Source organism: Danio rerio, chromosome 15, assembly GCF_049306965.1.
Source record: "Danio rerio strain Tuebingen ecotype United States chromosome 15, GRCz12tu, whole genome shotgun sequence".
Classification (NCBI taxonomy): domain Eukaryota; kingdom Metazoa; phylum Chordata; class Actinopteri; order Cypriniformes; family Danionidae; genus Danio; species Danio rerio.
The window spans coordinates 4,295,925-4,315,927 of NC_133190.1; the positions used below are offsets into that span (position 1 = coordinate 4,295,925).

Here is a 20,003-nt window from a genome sequence, read left to right on the forward strand (position 1 = left end):
GTGATGTGCATTTTCAGAGGTAGAGAGAAAGGAGGGCTGCTCAGAAATGCTACACGCCACTTTGGATGTCAAATCGTTGTCGTTCTAAAATGCCATTTAAAAACAAAGACAGTGTAAACAGAGCTTGCAAAACTGTGTTTTTTTTTTTTGTCGACAACACGAACGTTGTCAACTCACTGGAAATCCAAAATGCTTACACACCGGCGACATCATTGAAAGAGGAGAGGGTTTAAGTTCTGTCGACGGGTCTCCTGCTTCTGCAGTTTAACAAGCACTTCAACAAGCCTGTTTTTTTCCCGTTTGGCAAGCCAAGCTGACGTGACATGGGGGCGTGGCAGCATCGACGATTCTATTTTTGGATTCGATAATTGAAATTGAGCATAAATTTTGATCGATTTTGATTAAAAATTGAAATCGTGACACCCCTAATTATTATGGTGTAATGTCTTGGCTGTATAATTAAAACATGGTGGTTCCTTTGTTTTCATTTTGGCTTGTTGCGCAAGTGAATGATGTATCTCTGTAAACCAATAGCATTCAGCTGGGCGTTTAGCTCCACCTTTTGGTACCCTTGGTACCCTTTGCAAAGGGTGAGCAAAAAGAAGTTTGGTACGCCTTTTGACAGTGGAAACGTCATAAAAGCATACCAAACCGTACCACTCAGTGGAAACGGCCCGTAACACCATTTCCAACAGCAAATGTTTTCCCATGTGGTCTCCCATCCAAGTACTGACCAGGCTCAGCCCTGCTTACCTTCAGTGAGTAACCGGTCTTGGTCTGCAGGGTGATATAATATGGATATGATGTGGTCAGAAGCAAACGAGATAAGACATATCAGACTGTGCATCCAACTTACTTTCAGTCTTTCTGATTTGTCCAATAACCACACAACTCAAATATTCTGAAAACCGCTCATTCCTTTTATTCGAACAGGCAAATGCTCACAGAATAATTTTCATCTGCAGCATTCACACCATTTCAAACTCGAAGTCATGACTACAGGAATGCTGTAAGAAACTAAACTATTTAATCATGACTTTACAGCATAGGAAAGGCACTGAAAGAGTATTAGCAAAAACATGAAAAGAAACTGAAAAAGTTAACAGAACGTGGATAAACAGTGTCCTTTAATAGCAGCGCAGCACCTAACGTTTGCTTCAAGTTTGTAGAGTGTTTTCTAAAACCAATTTACACAGCATTCAGCTGCCCATGTTGGGGAACATCTCAGTAAGGGTGGTCTGTTTAGTCCCCTTCTTCACTGTAGATGAGACTGCTGTTGAAGACACAGGAGTCTTTACCCCTGGCCTTTTTCCAGGGGTTGTTCCAGAGAGTCTCTTTTCAGTTTTCTCTTCGCCCCTGCGTCCTGTGCAATTCTTTGCGGTTGTTGTGTTACTGCCCTTTTTTGTACCTTCTACATCTGGGCTTGTAGTGGTGGAAACCGAATTGTTCTTTTGTCGGAGCTGATAGCTGTCGGCTGAGCCTTTTCTGCGGTCAACAGAGTTCTCGCGGTTCAGCTCCTTCTGGATTCGCAAGGCCAACCTTCGGTCTTCCTCCTCTTGCTGCCAGCGGCTCCGTAAGGCCTCCTCATGCACAGCCACTTCAGAGAGAAAAGGGCTGTCTTCTGAAGACGAGTCAAACCTCAAAGGAGCACAAGGCCTCTTAGAATGTAGATCCACTTCGCTCTGAAGCTCGATCTCCGAACTCTTCCGCTTCACTGAGCTGCTTTTGGGAGTGTTAAAAACAAAAGTGTGTTCTGAGGTGCTTGGATTGAAGCTGGAGGTGGAGGGTTTGCCATTGCATTCCAACATGTGAACCGTTAGTTTACCACTGTCCTCCGCAGACAGTGCTGAGAGGGGTTTTGGAGGGCTCAGAATGTTTTCCTGAAAAAGGTATTATTTAAAAACGTTAAATTAACAGTTTGTTTTCACACATATATTAACCCTTGTGTATTGTTCAAATGGACTACCCTTTAGTTATGTTCGGGGCTCTTTTTGCCCCATTGACTTCCATTAAAATCACATTTTTGAACGCAAAACCTTAACACCAAATTAGAGCTGCACGATTCTGGCTAAAATGAGTATCGGGATTTTTTTTTAGCTTAAAATAAAGATCACTATTTTTATTTATATTCTGTAAATGTAAAATAAAGGTATAGTAAAAACAAACATATGGACCAACATCGATAATATATAGGTCTACTGGTTTCTATAAATAAATCTATTCTACTTATAATAATTATGATGTTGAATTATTATGTTTGAGATATATGCTTGCAATCTGTCATATTAGACAATTTTATTCACTGGTAAAATCAGACTTTTGCCATTATCAGATTATATTCAACAATATATAGGCAAGGCAAGGCAAGGCAAGTTTATTTATATAGCACATTTCATACACAGTGGCAATTCAAAGTGCTTTACATAAACGAGAATAAAATAAACAAGTAAAATAAAAATAAAAACAAATAATAAAAATGTGTAAAAACAAAACAAAACATAAAAACAGGTAAAATGTGATATAAAAGAATGAAGAAGAAGAGAAAAACATGATAGTGCAATCTGCCGGACGCAGCACAGTGCTCATTCAGTAAAGGCACAGCTAAACAGATGTGTTTTCAGTCTTGATTTGAATGTGCCTAATGTTGGAGCACATCTGATCATTTCTGGAAGCTGATTCCAGCAGCGGGGGGCGTAGTGGCTGAAGGCAGATTCACCCTGCTTTGACTGAGCTCTTGGAACTTCTAGTTTATATGATCCTAAAGATCTGAGTGATCTGTTGGGTTTGTATTCAGTGAGCATATCTGATATGTATTTAGGTCCTAGGCCATTTAGTGATTTATAGACCAGTAATAATACTTTAAAATCTATTCTGAATGTAACTGGCAGCCAGTGTAGAGACCTGAGGACAGGTGTGATGTGCTATGATTTTCTACTTCTGGTCAGAATTCTGGCCGCAGCGTAGTTATAGGCTAGAGTAGTTATACTGACATTGTAAACATTTATTTTCATGCACAGCTGTGGGTTCGCTATGAAAGAAAAAACATATAAATGCTTGTCGTAATCATAACTCTAAAATGCGATATGATCATTTAAATGAAGTGCACACTTCTGGTTTCATTTTGACTGCTAAGTGCTTGTTCATACTTCGTCATCCAAACGATCACTCAAACTGTATTACCTGTTACTCACAACATATGCAGGTTCTGTTCACTAAAGTAGACGCAAGCGTCTATCATTAAGTAGAGCGTGCGCGGGTCCATCATTAAGTAGAGCCCGCGCGCGTGCGCCCTCTCTGTGATAACAGCTCACGGTCAGCAGCTCATGTCACGTGTGATTTCCCGATCGCAAAAACATCATTATATGAAGACAAAAATTTTATTTTTAGGTGAATTATACCTTATAAATACATTATGTGACTCATTCAACATCATTTGGAGGTGTCAATGTCACCGAGCAACGTATGTGAAACAATGAAAAGACTGCTGCAGCCGCCTTTTCTTCTCTCCTGAACTTGAAAATATGATTGACAGAATCGTAGAAATGCTGGATTAAGATCGTCTAGGGGGTCGAATCGAGATTGCGATCTTTTAACGATTAATTGTGCAGCTCTACACCAAATAATCATGCATTCTTGATTGTTTGTGGTTTTCTCTGTTGGAAAGAGGTTCAGTTTGTAATTCCTACTGTTGATCATCAGTTGCCACTATTAACCCTTTTAGGCCCCGTTTACACTGTCAGGTCTGCCCAATTTTGATTTGTTGCCTATATCTGATTTGTTTGCCTGTCTGTTTACAAGTTGTTTTAATTGTGACCAATATCCAATTCATGCGTTTACACTTGCCATACAATTTACGATGTCGCGCATGCATGAAGGCGGGTTCCAGCATCTGTGCCACACTAGCCACGAAGGAAGAAATTGTCTTGGTTTTAGCTCTGCGAAATATGCGAAGTGTAGTGAAAGCAGTGAATGGTTTAGTCCAGATTTACCCCTACGCAGTTTATGTAATGGTATGGCCCTGATGTGTGTGTGTGTAGTTGAAGATGTAGCTTTTGCCTGTGTGCGCACTGGTGTTGGAGAGAATAAAGTTGTTCTATGTGTAGCCCGCAGTGCGTGTATTAATAGCGACAAAAAGCTAAAGTTACAAAACGAAGTTCGCCTAACAAAGGGCCGTCATCGCAGGTTGGGCTTATGGTTTATATGCTTTATGATGTCCTCCACCATTCAGAGGAATGTGTGCTTACAAGGATCTCAGGTCAGGTGGGAGCAAATTATGGCGACTGACCACATTCCATGTTGTTTACCGCGTCGTCATTTCCACACACACTCTTCCTTCTACGTCATTAAACCGCGGAGAAGCACCACATTGTCGCAACTTTAATGATGTACAGAACGGAATGCCTCAATAAATCCGATCTGCCTGTTTACATGACAGTCGCATTGTCACATATCCGATCTATATCTGATTTATTTCCACATATGAAGGAGGCCTGAAACCGATCTCTGAACATCCGAATGCATGCTTTTTTTTTTTTGTTTACACGGTCATAAAGCAGATCCGATCTGTGTCACAAATGAGCAAAAAAATCGGAATTTGGGTCACATTTAACTGGCAGTGTAAACGGGGACTTAGATAGGCCTGTGCAAAAAAGTTCCTAAATTATAAAAACAAATTATAGTGTGCGTGCATGCATATGTTTACTTACTATGTTTACTTTGTTTTCAGTACTTATTTTGATTTTCTCAGACCTATCAAGGTAAATGTGCAATGGTCTCTCTCACATACACAGTAAACTACATCTCACATAAACTCCATATTAGGTTATAATATTAGGCATATTAGCTTTTTTGTTGCACTGCAACTGATGATCAGCAGCAAAATGACAAATTTGACCTCTTCCCAACAGGGAAAACCGAAAATTACAATCAAAATACAAAAAAAAAAAACAATCAAAAATTCATAATAATAGGGTGTCATGACTTTGCAATGAAAATATGTCATTATAAAGAAAGTCAATGGGGCAAAAACTGTCACCAACATAATGAAAGGGTAGTACATTTGAGCCGTGTGTATTGATGAGATGAAGCATTTTCCCAATATTTGTTTCACAATAAAATTTGTTGACAGAAATTATTTCATTTGCTGAAACAGAAAAAGTTGTGGCCAAATTAAGACTGAAAATCACCCCAGAGTGGATAAAACATCCCCAAAAGCACACAAGGGATAAATTCAAATTAGGGACATCTCAAGCTGATTAAAATTTAACAGCAACTATTTCAGCTGTTTTTGGTCAACACATTAAGCTGAACTTCCTAACAAAAAGCAGCGTGGCCTATGAGAATTAGGTGAAGGGTGTTGTTCACATGCACATTTGACTTTTTAAAGCACCATTAATTTCAAATCAAACACCTTTGTAATTCCTACCCCAGCATATGTAGCCCCATAAAAGTTCATGCTGTAGTTCGCATTTCATTTATAATTAATATATTTCATAAAAAATGCCAAGAGTAATTTTGAAAAATCTACCATTTTAAAAGTTATGTTCAATTTAATACACTTTAATTTAATTCACTCTAATACAATTTGTAATACTGGAGACATTCAAATGCGGTAAACGTGCATTATGTCTGTTATTGTGCAAGATTTATAATTTAAAAACATCTCTGCTTTTTCATTCTGTTTTCGACAATTGAGTACAATTGTTGAAATGAAACCATAAACAAATTTAATATAAGCACTTTCAAGGACCTATGTTTGTTTTTAAGTATTTTCCGGGTCTTGAATCCATATGTCTGAAATTCAAGTATTTTTAAATACTTTCAAGTAGTGTAGGAACCCTGTGAGCACAAGACCAGCCTCTTAAAGATCATATAAAAAGCTTAACTAGAATAAAGAAATTATTAAATTTACTCTACCCTCAGACTACAAAAAGTGGTGGTCTGTATCAATTTTTTTACTCCTGTTTTCCAGTGTGTATGTCCAAACTCTAAAATCAAGATCCAAGCAAGGCTGCAACTAACAATTATTTTAATAATCGATTAATCTGTCGATTATTTTTTCGATTAATCAAATAAAAAGAAAAAAGAAAAGCAATCATTTGCAACCCTTTATTTAAAAATAAAGATATATAATAATAATAAAAAAACTAGTTTTGTCCTGTTTTCAATCCAAATATCTTAAGGTTTTTAAATGAAGATACATACTAGACACATAAAATAGCATAAGAAATCACTTAACCTCAAAATTAAGTAACAGCTTGCTTAAAACAGGAATGTCAAACTCAATTCCTGGAGGGCCGCAGCTCTGCACAGTTTAGTTACAACCCTAATTAAACACACCTGATCAAACTAATTAAGTCCTTCAGGCTTGTTTGAAACCTACAGGTAAGTGTAATGGAGCAGGGTTTGAACTAAACTGTGCAGGACTGTGGCCCTCCAGGAATTGAGTTTGACATCCCTGGGTTAAAACAAGCTAAATTATTTGCCAATGGGGTAAGAAAAAATATCTTAATAAGATATAATCTCAAACAAAAGTTATCAGTATCACTTCATTTTCTCATGCCCTTTTTCTTGTCTGTTCTTGATGGAAGATTTTTTAGATATTTAAACTGGAAACGAGACAAAATGACTAAAAAAACTTTTCTGCAGTGCAGCTATACATGACTACAGACGGAAAAAAATGGCGAAGTGAATAAAAATGTGTCTTTGGTCTTGAAATGCAAAGTAACTCTACCACCGCTGCTTTACTGCTGTTATTAACTCTTTCACTGCTGAGTTTAAAAGATTCTCTCTGGCCCGGGAGTCAGTTTTTTTAGAACATTTACCCTTAATGTTTCCATGGCGACGTACAGCCATGTATGACAGATGTATCCCTTTTATTTAATTTTTTTATTAGTTTTTAGTTTTTTTAATTCAACATATTTACACACTTGCTCATCATGTCATCAACTACCCAATATTCCAATTCACATAAACGTGTAAGTGATCGTGATCTATTGACCTTATTCTAAAATGCGGAAGTGCGCCTGTTTTCGCGATTGTCTTAGAACTTCCGATTCAGTCACCTATGGGAGAAATGACTAGGAATAATAAACGGCAGAAAACGGTCAAACTACTTGCTCTACAAACAAATGTTTGCATGACTATACAAACCAAGTAGAAGAATATAATAAGAAAATATCAAATTGCAACATCAAGCAGCATAATGAGCAGTTTTTAATGTCTAAAAATGAATGGAAGTGAATGAGACCGGAAGTCTCGAGCCAAAAAGATTCAAATGGCAGCACCCGCTCATAGGCGGAGAATAAGGTCAATAACGTGGCGCTGAACTCTGTATCAGTGCGCGAGAGACAGAGAGAAGCCGTGTGTGCACTCCGCTTCGCGCTGAGCTAAAGTTTTCATTATTTTTTTTTTTTTTAATCAAACGTCTCCATGTCGCGTGACACGACGAATCGATAATGAAATTTATTGCCAACGCTTTTAGTAATCGATTTTTATGGATTTAATCGATTTGTTGTTGCAGCACTAATATGTAGTCTTGTTTTCAGACACACTGATCTAAATCATGCGAGTTTAGGCGTCAACTCACTTTATTTTGTTAATTTTCTAATTTTCTCAGACATTTTTACTGCATCTAATGCGATAACGTCATGAAATAGAGGCTTTATTGCTTTAATTTTTGGAAGGGTAAATTTAGACTGCAAAAAAAAAAAAAAGATTAATTTAAATACTTTTTCTTTACAATTATGTATTTCAGATTTCTAAAATGAAACTATGCTCTTCAAATGTTATCAGTTTGCTTTATATCATATCTAAGAAAGATTTCTGTTAATTACAATAGTAATAATTTCATTTCATTCATGCATAAATTACCTTATTAGCCATCAGGGAGGAGTCTGGGCTGCTGTCAGAACTGCTTGGCTGTTTATGAGGCACTGGACGCAAAAACCTGGCATGTAAGAGAATGCAGTGCTTTTCATAACAGCTCTTTCATCACATTTAACAACAAAAACCAGGATGACACTGATGTACTTGGGCTCCACAGCAGCTACTCACTTCTCAATATCCCCCACACTTGGTTTCTTCTTAGCTGGCGTAGCTTCGGCAGGTTTGATGTTGCATGTTGATTCAGAGGCTGGTCCTGAATTCTGCTCAAACAACATAAAATAGATATTAAATAGCTCCAAATTCAAACCGTTTCAATGAGGGTCACAGAGCAAATGAACTAAACCATGCAGTATAAAACGGTCATTTATTAATGTCTGTTTAATGTCCATTATGATTTTTTTTTTACATGTTTGAGCAGAGAGGAGTGTGTCAGTGAACGTGTCTCGGCTCTTGTAATCTCACCAGTTCTAGGCTGAGCAGTCTGGCCAGTTTCTCATCGTTCTCCAGCTGCAGCTCTTCTTTGCGTCTCCTCTCTTCCTCCAAGCGCTCCTCTTCCTCTGCCAGAAGCCGCTGGATGTACTCCTCGCTGGCTCTCCTTTCAGCCTCCTCCAGGGCTCGCTTCTCCTCCACAAGCTGCACAAAAAAACAGGAAATCAGGTGATTAGATGAATTTTGACTTCATATGCGCTGGTGCACAAGACATTGCATTGTACATTAAAGAAAAAAAATCTGAAGGGGTCATATTATAAATTGTAAAAATTAAAATATATACATAAATAAAACTTTGAGGATGGACATTACTCACTACTATTTTTTGAGGTCAGGTAGGTTTTATTTTAAACCTAGCTAGCAACCAAATGTGATAGTGGCAGGGCTCGAAATTGCGACCATTTTGGTCGCATATGCGCCCGAAAATTTATCTATGCGACCTCATAATATATCTGGGAGCATTAGTGCGACTGCAGATAATGGTTGTAGTGCGACCTGTTTTGATTTTTTGTAAAAACGTGCTGAATCGCTCTTCCCTGCCGCTATATTGGTTCATATTAGCTGTCATTCACTCACGGTATTCCGCTGTCAGATGACAGGGAAGGAGCTTTTATGACCACGGGAAATGCAAACGGCTGAAGAGTGAAAACTTAAAGCACACAGGTTTGCAAACCCCACCTAAAGTTGAGGCGCAGATAAAAGCGATCATGACACGTCACGTGGTGAATAATGATCCGCCAGCTGAGATCAATCGAGTACGCGCTTCTTGGAGAAGGTGCCTGAATCTCCATGCGTTGCATTCACTGCGTGTTCAGCGCAAATGTCCGCTAAAAGTCAAATCTAATACTGTACATATCATCGCCAAAGAAGCTCGCCTTTACTAAGGTAACACTGAAACTGCGGCTCATAACAAAGACCGGTATTGCGCCGATGGTTAGCGCAAGAATCCTGCTCAACCTGCTCATAAATTGGGTCGGCTGACTCGCCAGCTTTTCCACAAACACAGAAAAATGAAGATCACCTTAGACTGAACCTTTAAATTGACACAAACTGAAACCAAAACTTTTAAAGAGTGATAGAAGTGAGACTTTACTTATTTTCTTTTGTCTATTCTTTTTTGAGGTGTATATTATTTTTTTATTTATTTACTGATGACTGCTTTGCAGCTTTCATCATTGAATTGAATGATTTATTATAATATTTTGTTTGTTTTGTAGCAGAAATATTATTTATTAAATTGACATGCATATAAAAACAGCAGTACAAAATAAATATTTCTTACTGCAATGCTTCATTTGTTTGATGCAATCTATACAATTATTTTTCATAAAGTAACAGACTTTTTATAGCAGATAACCTACATTCATGCACATTCAAGGCAGCACCATAATGAGAAATGAAATTCATTTTTACTATTATTGTCATTTTTTATCATCATTAATATTCTATGGCCTAATTATTAGACATTCATTTTGGAATTATTGCACACAAATATCAATGTCTTCACAGCATTAGTTAGATAGTTGTTTCTAGTTTTTGTCAGTCCTATTAATGTTGTTTTAAAATACAATAAATCCCTTAAAAAACAATTTGCAGCGGTGCTCATTCATTTTTGGTGGGTGCTCCTAAATATTTGAAGTTGGGAGCACCGGTGCTACCAAGTAAAAGAGTTAATTTCGAGCCCTGTAGTAGAGACATTTGTAATGTTACAAAGATTCCAATTAGATGAGCATGTTGAAATTATTTCTAGTTTCCTAAGGCTGCTTTCACACCTGTGAATCGATTCAGTTGTTCCGAAACAGAGATTACAATTGTTACATTGTTGCTCTTTGCTCTTGGAGCGGTTCGCTTTCACACTGCAAAGTTTCTAATCGGAACAAAAGAGCTAAAACAAGTCACGTGTGAGTAAACTCTCCTCAACTTGGTCAGAGTGTCAGGGTTTATTTTCCAGTGTCCCGCTAAACTGTCAGGAGAGGTGGTGGTTTGGTGGTGATTGACAGGGTGCGCACGCGACGTGTCTGAGGGGAGATGCGGTGGGGAGGGGTGAGAAGGGTGCGTGACGATGCCTATTTGAGGACCGGGAGGGAGACGCAAGATTACCGGGAGATCATCACTAATTGCGGGCATCCGGAGACCAGTGAAACTTCCCGCCATACTCGTAATGCTCTCTTCATATAGCCATATGCCTATTACATATCCATAAAACACTGTGATATAACCGCGCTCGGATCGGATCGCTTTCTCACTGCAATCAAACCGCTCCAGGGGTCGTTTCAATCGAGCCGAGACCACCTCATTCAAGCGATCTCGGAGCGATTACTTTGGCGCGGAACAGAGCGCGATTGCCCTGTTCCACGAACCGCGCTAACTAGGCAAACGAGACAGGTTCCGAAACAAAAGTGTAGGTGTGAAAGCACCCTAAGACTGAGGTAATAATGCTGAATTTAGCTCAATCACAGCAATAAATAAATCTGGAAAAAAAAATTTAATATTTTAAAAAACTAACTGTAATATTTTACAGTATTTTTATTAATCATATGGTTTGTATAGAAGACAAACTTTAAAAATCTTAAGGATCCTGAACTTGAAACTTTAATAAAAATACTATAGAGCTTCAAACTTTTTACTCCAATCATGTGTGCTGAAACAAAGAGTTTATGAATGAAACCTTTTACAAAGAATTTGAAAAAAAAAAATACAAGAGAAAAAAAGTTAATGATAATGACAATGCTAATTAATACTAATAATCATTATAATTACTATTTTTTTTTATTTAAAAAAATTGTCTGATTATCTGACTATGTATTCAAGTATAAGTATTGTTGGGGAATAAAAAGTCTGAAAGCCAAATTTGCACAAAAAAGTAAAAAATGTTTACATTCTTTATAAACGACACCGACTAAAATAAATTTCAGTACAACCGCTCATCAACAAAACACTAAATTGTAATATAATTAATATTTTAAATCCAGTGTTTCCCAACCCTGTTCCTGGAGGAACACCAGCTGTACATATTTTGGAAGTCTCATCTGACCCATTGACCCAGGTTTTTGAGTCGTCTGCTTATGTTCTGATGAGATGATTCAGGTGTGTTTGATTAGGGAGAGGTTGAAAATATGTACTGCTGGTGTGCCTTCAGGAACAGGGTTGGGAAGCACTGCTTTAAAACATGTTTTACCATTTGCCTGCTATCAGAATTTTAATCTAAGTATGCCCAAGTACAGATAAGCAAGTCAGCTAGTGCAAAATTGTGATTTTTCACACCTATTTTGATATTTTTATTGAAACATTTAAGACTTGGAATTACTTATTTTCTCATTTATTTATTTAATTTAACTTATTACTTATTTAATTACATATTTTCTATGTATATAAATCCCTTTTTTTAAAGTAATTTAATGTGGACCCCAAAATGAGATGTCTATTCTTTGACTCAGACCCAGTTTATGTCCACTATGCACATTGAGCAGGACTGGACACAAAAACAAAACCATTGTGTTATTGGAAGCACAACAATAAGACCCCTTTACACAACAAACTGCACTCTGTTACGGTTGTTCAGGGAGGCACTGCATCATTTCACTAATCCAACATGCTTTTAAAGAAACAGTTCACACAAAAATGAAAATTCTGCATTCGTTTAGTCACCCTCCACTTTCCAAAGTTTCTTTCCTCTGCTGAACACAAAAATTATTTTGAAGAATGCTGAAAACTGGTAGCCATTGACATCCCTAGTATCCCTGTCCTACCATAGGGATGTCAATAGGGTTTCCAAAAAAAAATTGAAAATATCTTTTTTTATGAGTTAAACAGGAAAAAATCAAGGTTTGGAAGCGCTTGAACGTGAATTTGTTGGTTTGCTTCTTTATTAACTTATTAATTTACTATTCTATTTCATGGCAAGATCAATATAGACAACAAATTACATAAAAAATAACAACAAACTTCATGAACTCAATCAGAATCAACAAAAAAATGTATTTTACATTAAATATGACTTATTTATATATATATATATATATATATATATATATATATATATATATATATATATATATGTATATATGTATGTACTATGTATGTATGTGTGTGTGTGTGTGTGTGTGTGTGTGTGTATGTATGTATGTATGTATGTATGTATGTGTGTGTGTGTGTGTGTGTGTGTGTGTGTGTGTGTGTGTGTGTATATATATATATATATATATATATATATATATATATATATATATATATATATATATATATATATATATAAATAAACATAAACCAAGAAACATAAAAGCATACGAAAACAAAATCCATAAAGGAAAGTAATAGTATCAACATCCTTCCACGATTACTGAATAGATGGTGGCGAACTACCTCTTTAATAAATAAACTGCTATGAATTTCTTACCTTGCTGATCTGATCCTCATACTCTTTCCTCAGCTCTCCGGGCTGGCACACTCGAGGTTTTGGAATCATCACTGAGAGAAACAAAAATAGGAAAAAAGATTACCCAAGCAACTAATATCAGGGCTGCACAATAAATCGAAAAGTATCATTATCACGGTACTTGCCTCTTCAAGTTATAGAGAAATCTGTGTTTTTTTAAACGAATAAAGATAGCAGAAGTCAATGATTCATTTTAATTCTTGAGCCTGACATGTTTACTGTTGCAAAATGTTGAAGGTTTCTTAAAATAAAATATACTGTTTTCAACGGGGAAACAAGTTGTTTTTTTTTTAACCTAGACATTTAAAATGAACAAACTAGTAATCACGATGCTGTGATACCATGAAACCATTATATTTTTATCTAAGGTTATCATACCGGCCATGCCTACTACCAAATAGCACAATTTTGAACAATGTAAATGTAGACCCGTCACAATAATCAATATATCAACTCAATCACTTTTACTGATGCTATTTATATATACATATACATATATATATATACATATAAAAAATAACAATTCTCATGCGCCCTGCGTGCCTCGTGATTTTGCCGTTGCGGGACTTTACGTTCATCGCGTCTTTTTCATTCTCCAATCAAATATAACCAGAGGCAGAGTTTCCGTTGAGGTGACAGCAGTGTTAGTGTTGTCAAGACGACTATGAACTTTTAAAGATGAAGAAGAGACTAGCGGCTGCTGTTTCAAGTTATCCAGAGCTGTATTACTTTACAAATCTTGAATAATCACAAACATTATTAAATATTAATTATAACAACATTGCAGTAACACTTGCGCACAATCAATATGCAGCTGATTTAGTCGTTTCCTAGTGACATTAAAAAAAAGCACCGCGCTTCTCTTCTTGTCAACAAAAAGGCAGTGTGCCTCGCGTTTTTGGAACGGAAAAGAGCGTTTGGTGTGATCAGCCCCTTAATGTGCAACTGCAACATATATTTGTTAACTCGCGGGACGATAACACGTGCAACCACACGTGCCTACAGACATATTTGCCAAAGAAGCAAAATGGAAGAAGAATACTGCAGTTTGACAGACGTGATGATGCCAAACCACCGCTGATTGACTCCTGGATCTGTGTCATAAACACAACCAATAGAGATGATTTAGTATACAACTAGCAAACCAACTTTTTTTTACCATTTGGGAAATAAGAGTTAATAATAGTTATTATAAAATATCCATTTTTTAAATAGCCTACAATCTATAAATCAAACTAATCCAAAGACTTTTTTTATTTTTGCATAATGATAACTCCGCACCAACTGCTTTTATTTTACAGCTTATAAAACATGTAAGCAAATGAAGGCAATATTATATTTAAACAACAAAACAGTTTACAAAAAGTCAACATGTGCGCGCGTTGTCATTGTCTTTTATCACACGCAGCGTACGCACACGAACAGCGAGTGAGAGAGGGAAAAAAAAAAGCACAGCTTAGAAGGTAAAACCAGACGCTCAAGATATAATCTTTAAAATAATGACTTTTATTTAAATGTAAAAAGGTTTGTGATATAATAATAACAGCCGCGCATAAATGAAATGCATATTTTCAGTGGAGCGATCGATTTGTGGCCTAATCACTTCATTTGACAGAAAAAAAACAAACATGATTGGAAAAAAAACAGCTGGTTCTTGAAAAGGATCAGTCAGTGTTTTCGTTTTGTAATCTGAGCTAAATTTGTCATTTAAGTGCAACATATCTAGGGCAGGCCTATTTATTTAATTTTTTTATAATAATAATAATAATAATTCCTTACATTTATAAAGCGCTTTTCTGGGCACTCAAAGCACTTTACACAATGGGGGGAATCTCCTCATCCACCCCCAGTGTGCAGCATCCACCTGGATGACACGACAGCAGCCATTTTGCGCCAGACTGCACACCACACACCAGCTGATTGGTGGAGAGGAGACAGTGATGAAGCCAATTTGAATATGGGGATGGTTAGGAGGCCATGATGGACAGAGGCCAGTGGACATATTTGACCAGGATGCCGGGGTTAAACCCCTCCTCTTTTTCGAAGGCCATCCTGGGATTTTTAACCACCACAGAAAGTCGGGACCTCGGTTTAACGTCTCATCCGAAAGACGGCGCTCACTGAGCAGTATAGCGTCCCCGTCACTATACTGGGGCATTAGGACCCACACAGACCGCAGGTTGAGCACCCCCTGCTGGCCTCACTAACATTATTTTTTTTTTATAAAGTTTTATATTTAGTTTATTCTTTATTTCTGTGTTGTTGGAAACACTGCAGGTGCGTGAAGATGACCTGCTGTTCTGGTATTAATATGTTTGCATGTTAAAATAAATAAGCATTGTAAAATGCTATATTTAATGTGTCAGACACAAAAAAAGACACGTGAATTTTTTATTTTTATTAAATAATCATTTAATATTATTCGGACCAGTTTACGGTTAATATTCGGTTAACGAGCGGGGGTTGCTGGTTGGCAAAATTAACCGAAATGAGCATCCCTATTCGGAAGAGTGTTTTTGCATTATGAAGCAATTATAGTGTCATTCTGGCATTATATAACGAGTGACATCAACTGGTCCTAAAATGATCAAAAATATTGTTTATCGCAATATATTTTGTTGTAATAAATCATACAACAAATAAAAAAAATATATTGTGACAGGCCTATGTAGACCACATACCAGCTTCCTCATCGTCATCAATTCCCTGTACCCTCCGCTCGCACTGAGAGGGAAAGGCGTCCTGAATACGTCTCCACAGCTCCATGTTGACCAGGGTCTTGTTCCGGCTGTTAAGTCTCGCCCAAGTGGACACGCGTTTCCGGCAAAGCGGACAGCACATGTTGGATTTGTCCACCGTTTCCAGAAAGCAGGGTTTGCAGAACGTGTGCATGCAGGGCAAAGTCACCGGCTCCAGGAATATTTCCAGGCATACAGGACAAACGCAGTCTGAGCGCTTAAGACCGCCAGAGCTTTCTTCAACTGGACCCCTGTCCACCTCGGACACAGGCGGCATCCTGCTGCCCGCCACTGTACGTCAGTCAATGATGATCCTCAGTCAGGGTCAATCGCAGCATAAGATGGTCTGCTGGAAAACAAAACAAAAAAAATATCAAATACAGGGCTTGTAAAAATGTCTAAATCCCTGGTAGCTTTTCGGGCAGAAACTCTTCAGCTTTTGGTAGCTCAGAATACATTCAAGTGATCCGAACAGAAAAGACATTATTTACCAAACAAAAGAAAATACAAAGTTTACTGAATAAAAAGAAAAAAATAGAATGACATTAGTTTTAGGATACATACATGTTTTTAAATATGAATATATTTAATTTCAATATTTCAATTTATTTATGCTAGGGTTGGGTAATGTCAACTAATTTGGCATTGTACGATGTCTAATGTGAAACATCCCGATAGACAATGGCATAATCATCGTCGTAGGTGGCGGTGAATAAATTATTTATGATTAATTAATTAAAAACGCATTAATTACTTGTAGCCTACCGTTTCAACTACCTGACTTGCATGGTCTTTGCCCGGGTGCACAAATAACAGTATCTGAGTTTTCGCTAAAATTACTAAGTACAAGCATGAAAGTGTAAGATTGAAGCTACTGATGCTGTGACACATTACCTGATAGATTCAAAAGAAAGAAATGTAATGTAATGTATTTTTTATTTAATGCCATGTCAGCAACCAAGGCTATTTTCATGGCAGGAATCTTTCAACAATAAATATACAATTTAATAATCAACAAGCAAATTAGAACATTAGAACATTTTTATGTTAATACATGATAAAAATTCTGAAATCTTTTCTGGTTTCACTTTGTTAAAAATGTCCTTTTAGTTTTAGAGTTCATTAAAATAAAAAGTCCTGTTCTGGAATCAGTAAAAAGACAGTCCAGTAAAACGTGTTTTATTCAAAAGACAGATCGTTTTCATTTTAAAATGCCATTTTAAAACGAAGACGTATTCAAGTAAAAGGGGCCTAACGCCCGATTCACACGGGGCTTCAGCGTCAACGCTTGACACAGGGTGTGTCTAAAGTTGGGGGTGACACGATCGTCAAAGCAGCGTCAGCCAATGAAATTAGTCAGCAATTAGTCTGTCTGAGCTGGGGTATTTGCATACAGCGATCTGATTGGTTGGTGCTTCTGTCAGTGGCACCAACGGATCCACAATGCAAATCGGCAACGCCTGACATCACCCATTTAAAGTGTATGGTAAGCGTTGACGCCCCGTGTGAATTAGTGTTTATTTTTCGCAAGCGGGTTGTTGCTGCGACAGGGGCGGATGATCGCAATGCCAGCTCAGCATTGTGATGTCTATCGGCCATCGGCAATGGACGATGACATTGCCTATCAAACCAACCCTAATTTATAAAATGTTCATGTTTTTATTGACACTGAAAAAAAATGATGTGAGGCTTTTTAAAACTTTGTTTTATTTTTTATAAACTTAGCACCACTTTTTTGACACCAGTTGAAATATATTGATATCGGTTCCTCGATAAAATGAAAACTACATACAACATAATTAACCAATTTGTAAAAATGCAAAAGAATTAAAATAGGCTGCACTTGTCCGCACATTAACATTTGAGCAGGGTAGATTTATTTTTGGTAGCCCGACTGAAAAACATAATAGCCTCTGGACATGTGGCTAGCAGTTTTGCGAGCCATGAAATTGGATGAGCTTGATAAACTCTGTATTTAGAAATGAATTACAATACTTCACAGACTGTCAAGGTACAGCAGGTTTCACATGGTAAAAATATGTAATTTAGCTCAAAAATGAGTTTAATATATATTTAAATTTAGTTTCTTTTTCACACTTCAGATTAGAGCTGCACGATACTATAATATGTGATATCGTATTGAGATATTTTTCATATTATAACTAGCTTATGTCTGTCACAATATTTTTGTGTGTGTGTGTATGGTACGATATATAGCACCAACATTTATATGATAAACAATAGTATTGTGACGTTTAGACCATTTTGACACTGTAATATCATCACAATGCACGTACACTCATTTTATTCTCAAGGATATTTCATTTAAATATAGTCATTTTAACAATTTAGTAATTAGGCATTGAATCAGAATGTGAAACTGAATATTCTAAACAAATAAATAATAATAATAGATGTTAAGAAAAAAAATTGCAAGGTAGAAAGATCTAGAAAAAAGAAGCATCTATTTTCAGTCATCAGTAGGCCCACACGGAATCTGCGCGCGCAGAATTCCGCAGATTTTTCGCGGAATTCCACAGATTTCTGTAGATTTTTAGCCCATCATTAAGTCTGTTTATTTACTTAAGTAAATGTGTGTAAATCTAATTTTTTTTTTAAACTAATTACAGTAATATTATTGACTAATATGAAAATGTTCATTTGATTTATGTACAATACAGTCTGTAAAGTAATATTTTCTGTCTTTTAGTAGATATATTATATCTAGTAGATATATTATATATGAGAGACTTGCTTTGTTTACCAAATAAAGTGAATCTAATTAGATTTGCAATTTAAACATTAAATAAAAGTTAAAAAGGTATTACTTTTTATTTAACTAATTAAGGTTTTAGTTACGATACTCTCAAAACAATTCCGCTGAAATTCACAGATTTTTACCAAAATTCTCCGCAGAGATAGCAAAAAACGTCCGCAGATTCCGTCTGGCCCTGATCATCAGGCACCCATGGAAGTATACAAAAGTAATTTATAGTAAATACTATAGTGTTTACCATACCAACACTGACACCTCCAATAGAGATGGAGAAATCGCACAATCAGCTAGAAATGTTGCTTGACTTTTATGTATGGGCAATATATATCGCATCAACAAATATGATTGAGGTCATGTCCATGTATTGTGCAGTAAGTCAATATAGTGATTATTGTGACAGGCCTAAACTAGCTTGCAAAATTTTATTTTATCAGCAATTAAAATATATATTTATTTAGGTTATGGTCTGGTCATACTAAAATAAGCAGGTAATAGATAATTTCCTGAGGTAATTAAATTTTAAAAAAAGATATATAACTCTAAATACTGTGCAGCCCTACTTCAGATTGTGACTAATTAAATTAATTATTTTTTAATTAATATGTATGGACACAATATTTTTAACATTTATATACAAAACCCACTAAAATGTCATTCAGCGTGACAAGAATTTAAAAAACAAAGTAAAAAGTAATCAACAAACAAACAAAATTCCAAAAATTATATTTCATATCACCAGGATCAACCCATTTGTCAGTAAGTTTTTAATGTTTTCAAATACTATGAGTTTTTTTTTTCTGTATTTTCACTATTACAGATCAGAAGTTTTACATTTTTACATAAACATATCCATTACGCTGAATGACGATTTTTAATACAAATTTATATATTTTTTTGTCTTTAAAGTTATTTGAAATAACTCAGTTAATACTTTGCCATTATTTAAAATGCTTTTACACATAAAAGTCCTTTTTAAATATAACTTGATGCCAACAGCAATAAGCGGAAGTCTTATTTTTGACCCACACATGTTTTATGAAATGAATATAGAGATTGAAAATTGTAATAAACCTAATGAATACTCAAACATTTAAACAGTTTTCATAAAAAAATTATGTAAACCTAAGTATTAAACAGTAAGGTAGTTAGTTATGAACTAGTTAACTAGACAGTAAACTAGTTAAACTAGCAATTACATTTTTTTCAACGAACACATTCATATTACTGGCATAATTAATATAATTACGTCAAATCTGATGTGATTTTAATGTTTACATCGACTAGTTGACAGTTCTCAGACATGATTAACGTGTCATTAACGTTAAACTCTGCAGTTTTGACCAAACGACGTGCCTTTGATATATTAAGGTAATTTATATCATCAGTTTACATCTTAAGTTAATTTTTTTTCAAGTTATAACACAAATTCTAATCGGACGGCTAGCAAGTTAGCAACTTTCTAGCAGTGACCAAACTGCTGTTTCTGTAGAGATGACGGTGAGGCTAAACTGAAGGATTGCTTTTGTTAGTACAATACGTAGTTTAATGAATGGTTTTGTAATGTGATCAATTAGAAATTTTACATCTTACACACTTACGCGCTTTCTTGCTCACAAGGCCACAAAATCCCGGGAATATTTTGCGCCCTACTGCCCGCGCGTGTGAAACCATGGGCGGC

The 20,003-nt window shown here is 36.1% G+C and overlaps 1 protein-coding gene across 2 annotated transcripts; it reads right to left on the reverse strand.

Annotated features, from left to right (window-relative positions):
* Positions 1-899: 899 nt before the first annotated feature.
* Positions 900-20,003, reverse strand: rnf168 (ring finger protein 168). Of its 2 annotated transcripts, none has more exons than XM_021481347.2 (7): positions 19,924-20,003; positions 15,493-15,895; positions 12,773-12,843; positions 8,350-8,520; positions 8,056-8,147; positions 7,873-7,948; positions 900-1,880 (listed from the first exon to the last, which is right to left on the reverse strand). In XM_021481347.2, exons 2-7 carry the CDS (start codon positions 15,824-15,826, stop codon positions 1,200-1,202), a joined length of 1,425 nt encoding a protein of 474 aa, XP_021337022.1. In that variant the 5' UTR covers positions 15,827-15,895; positions 19,924-20,003; the 3' UTR covers positions 900-1,199.

What these genes read in the sequence shown, in the direction of transcription:
- rnf168 (XM_021481347.2), bottom strand. Translation starts at nt 15,826, where the DNA reads ATGCCGCCTGTGTCCGAGGTGGACAGGGGTCCAGTTGAAGAAAGCTCT. An exon ending in ATGAGGATCAGATCAGCAAG is followed by an intron (nt 8,521 to 12,772) that starts GTAAGAAATTCA and finishes TTTTTTGTGCAG; the next exon opens with CTTGTGGAGGAGAAGCGAGC. An exon ending in GACTGCTCAGCCTAGAACTG is followed by an intron (nt 8,148 to 8,349) that starts GTGAGATTACAA and finishes TTGTTTGAGCAG; the next exon opens with AATTCAGGACCAGCCTCTGA.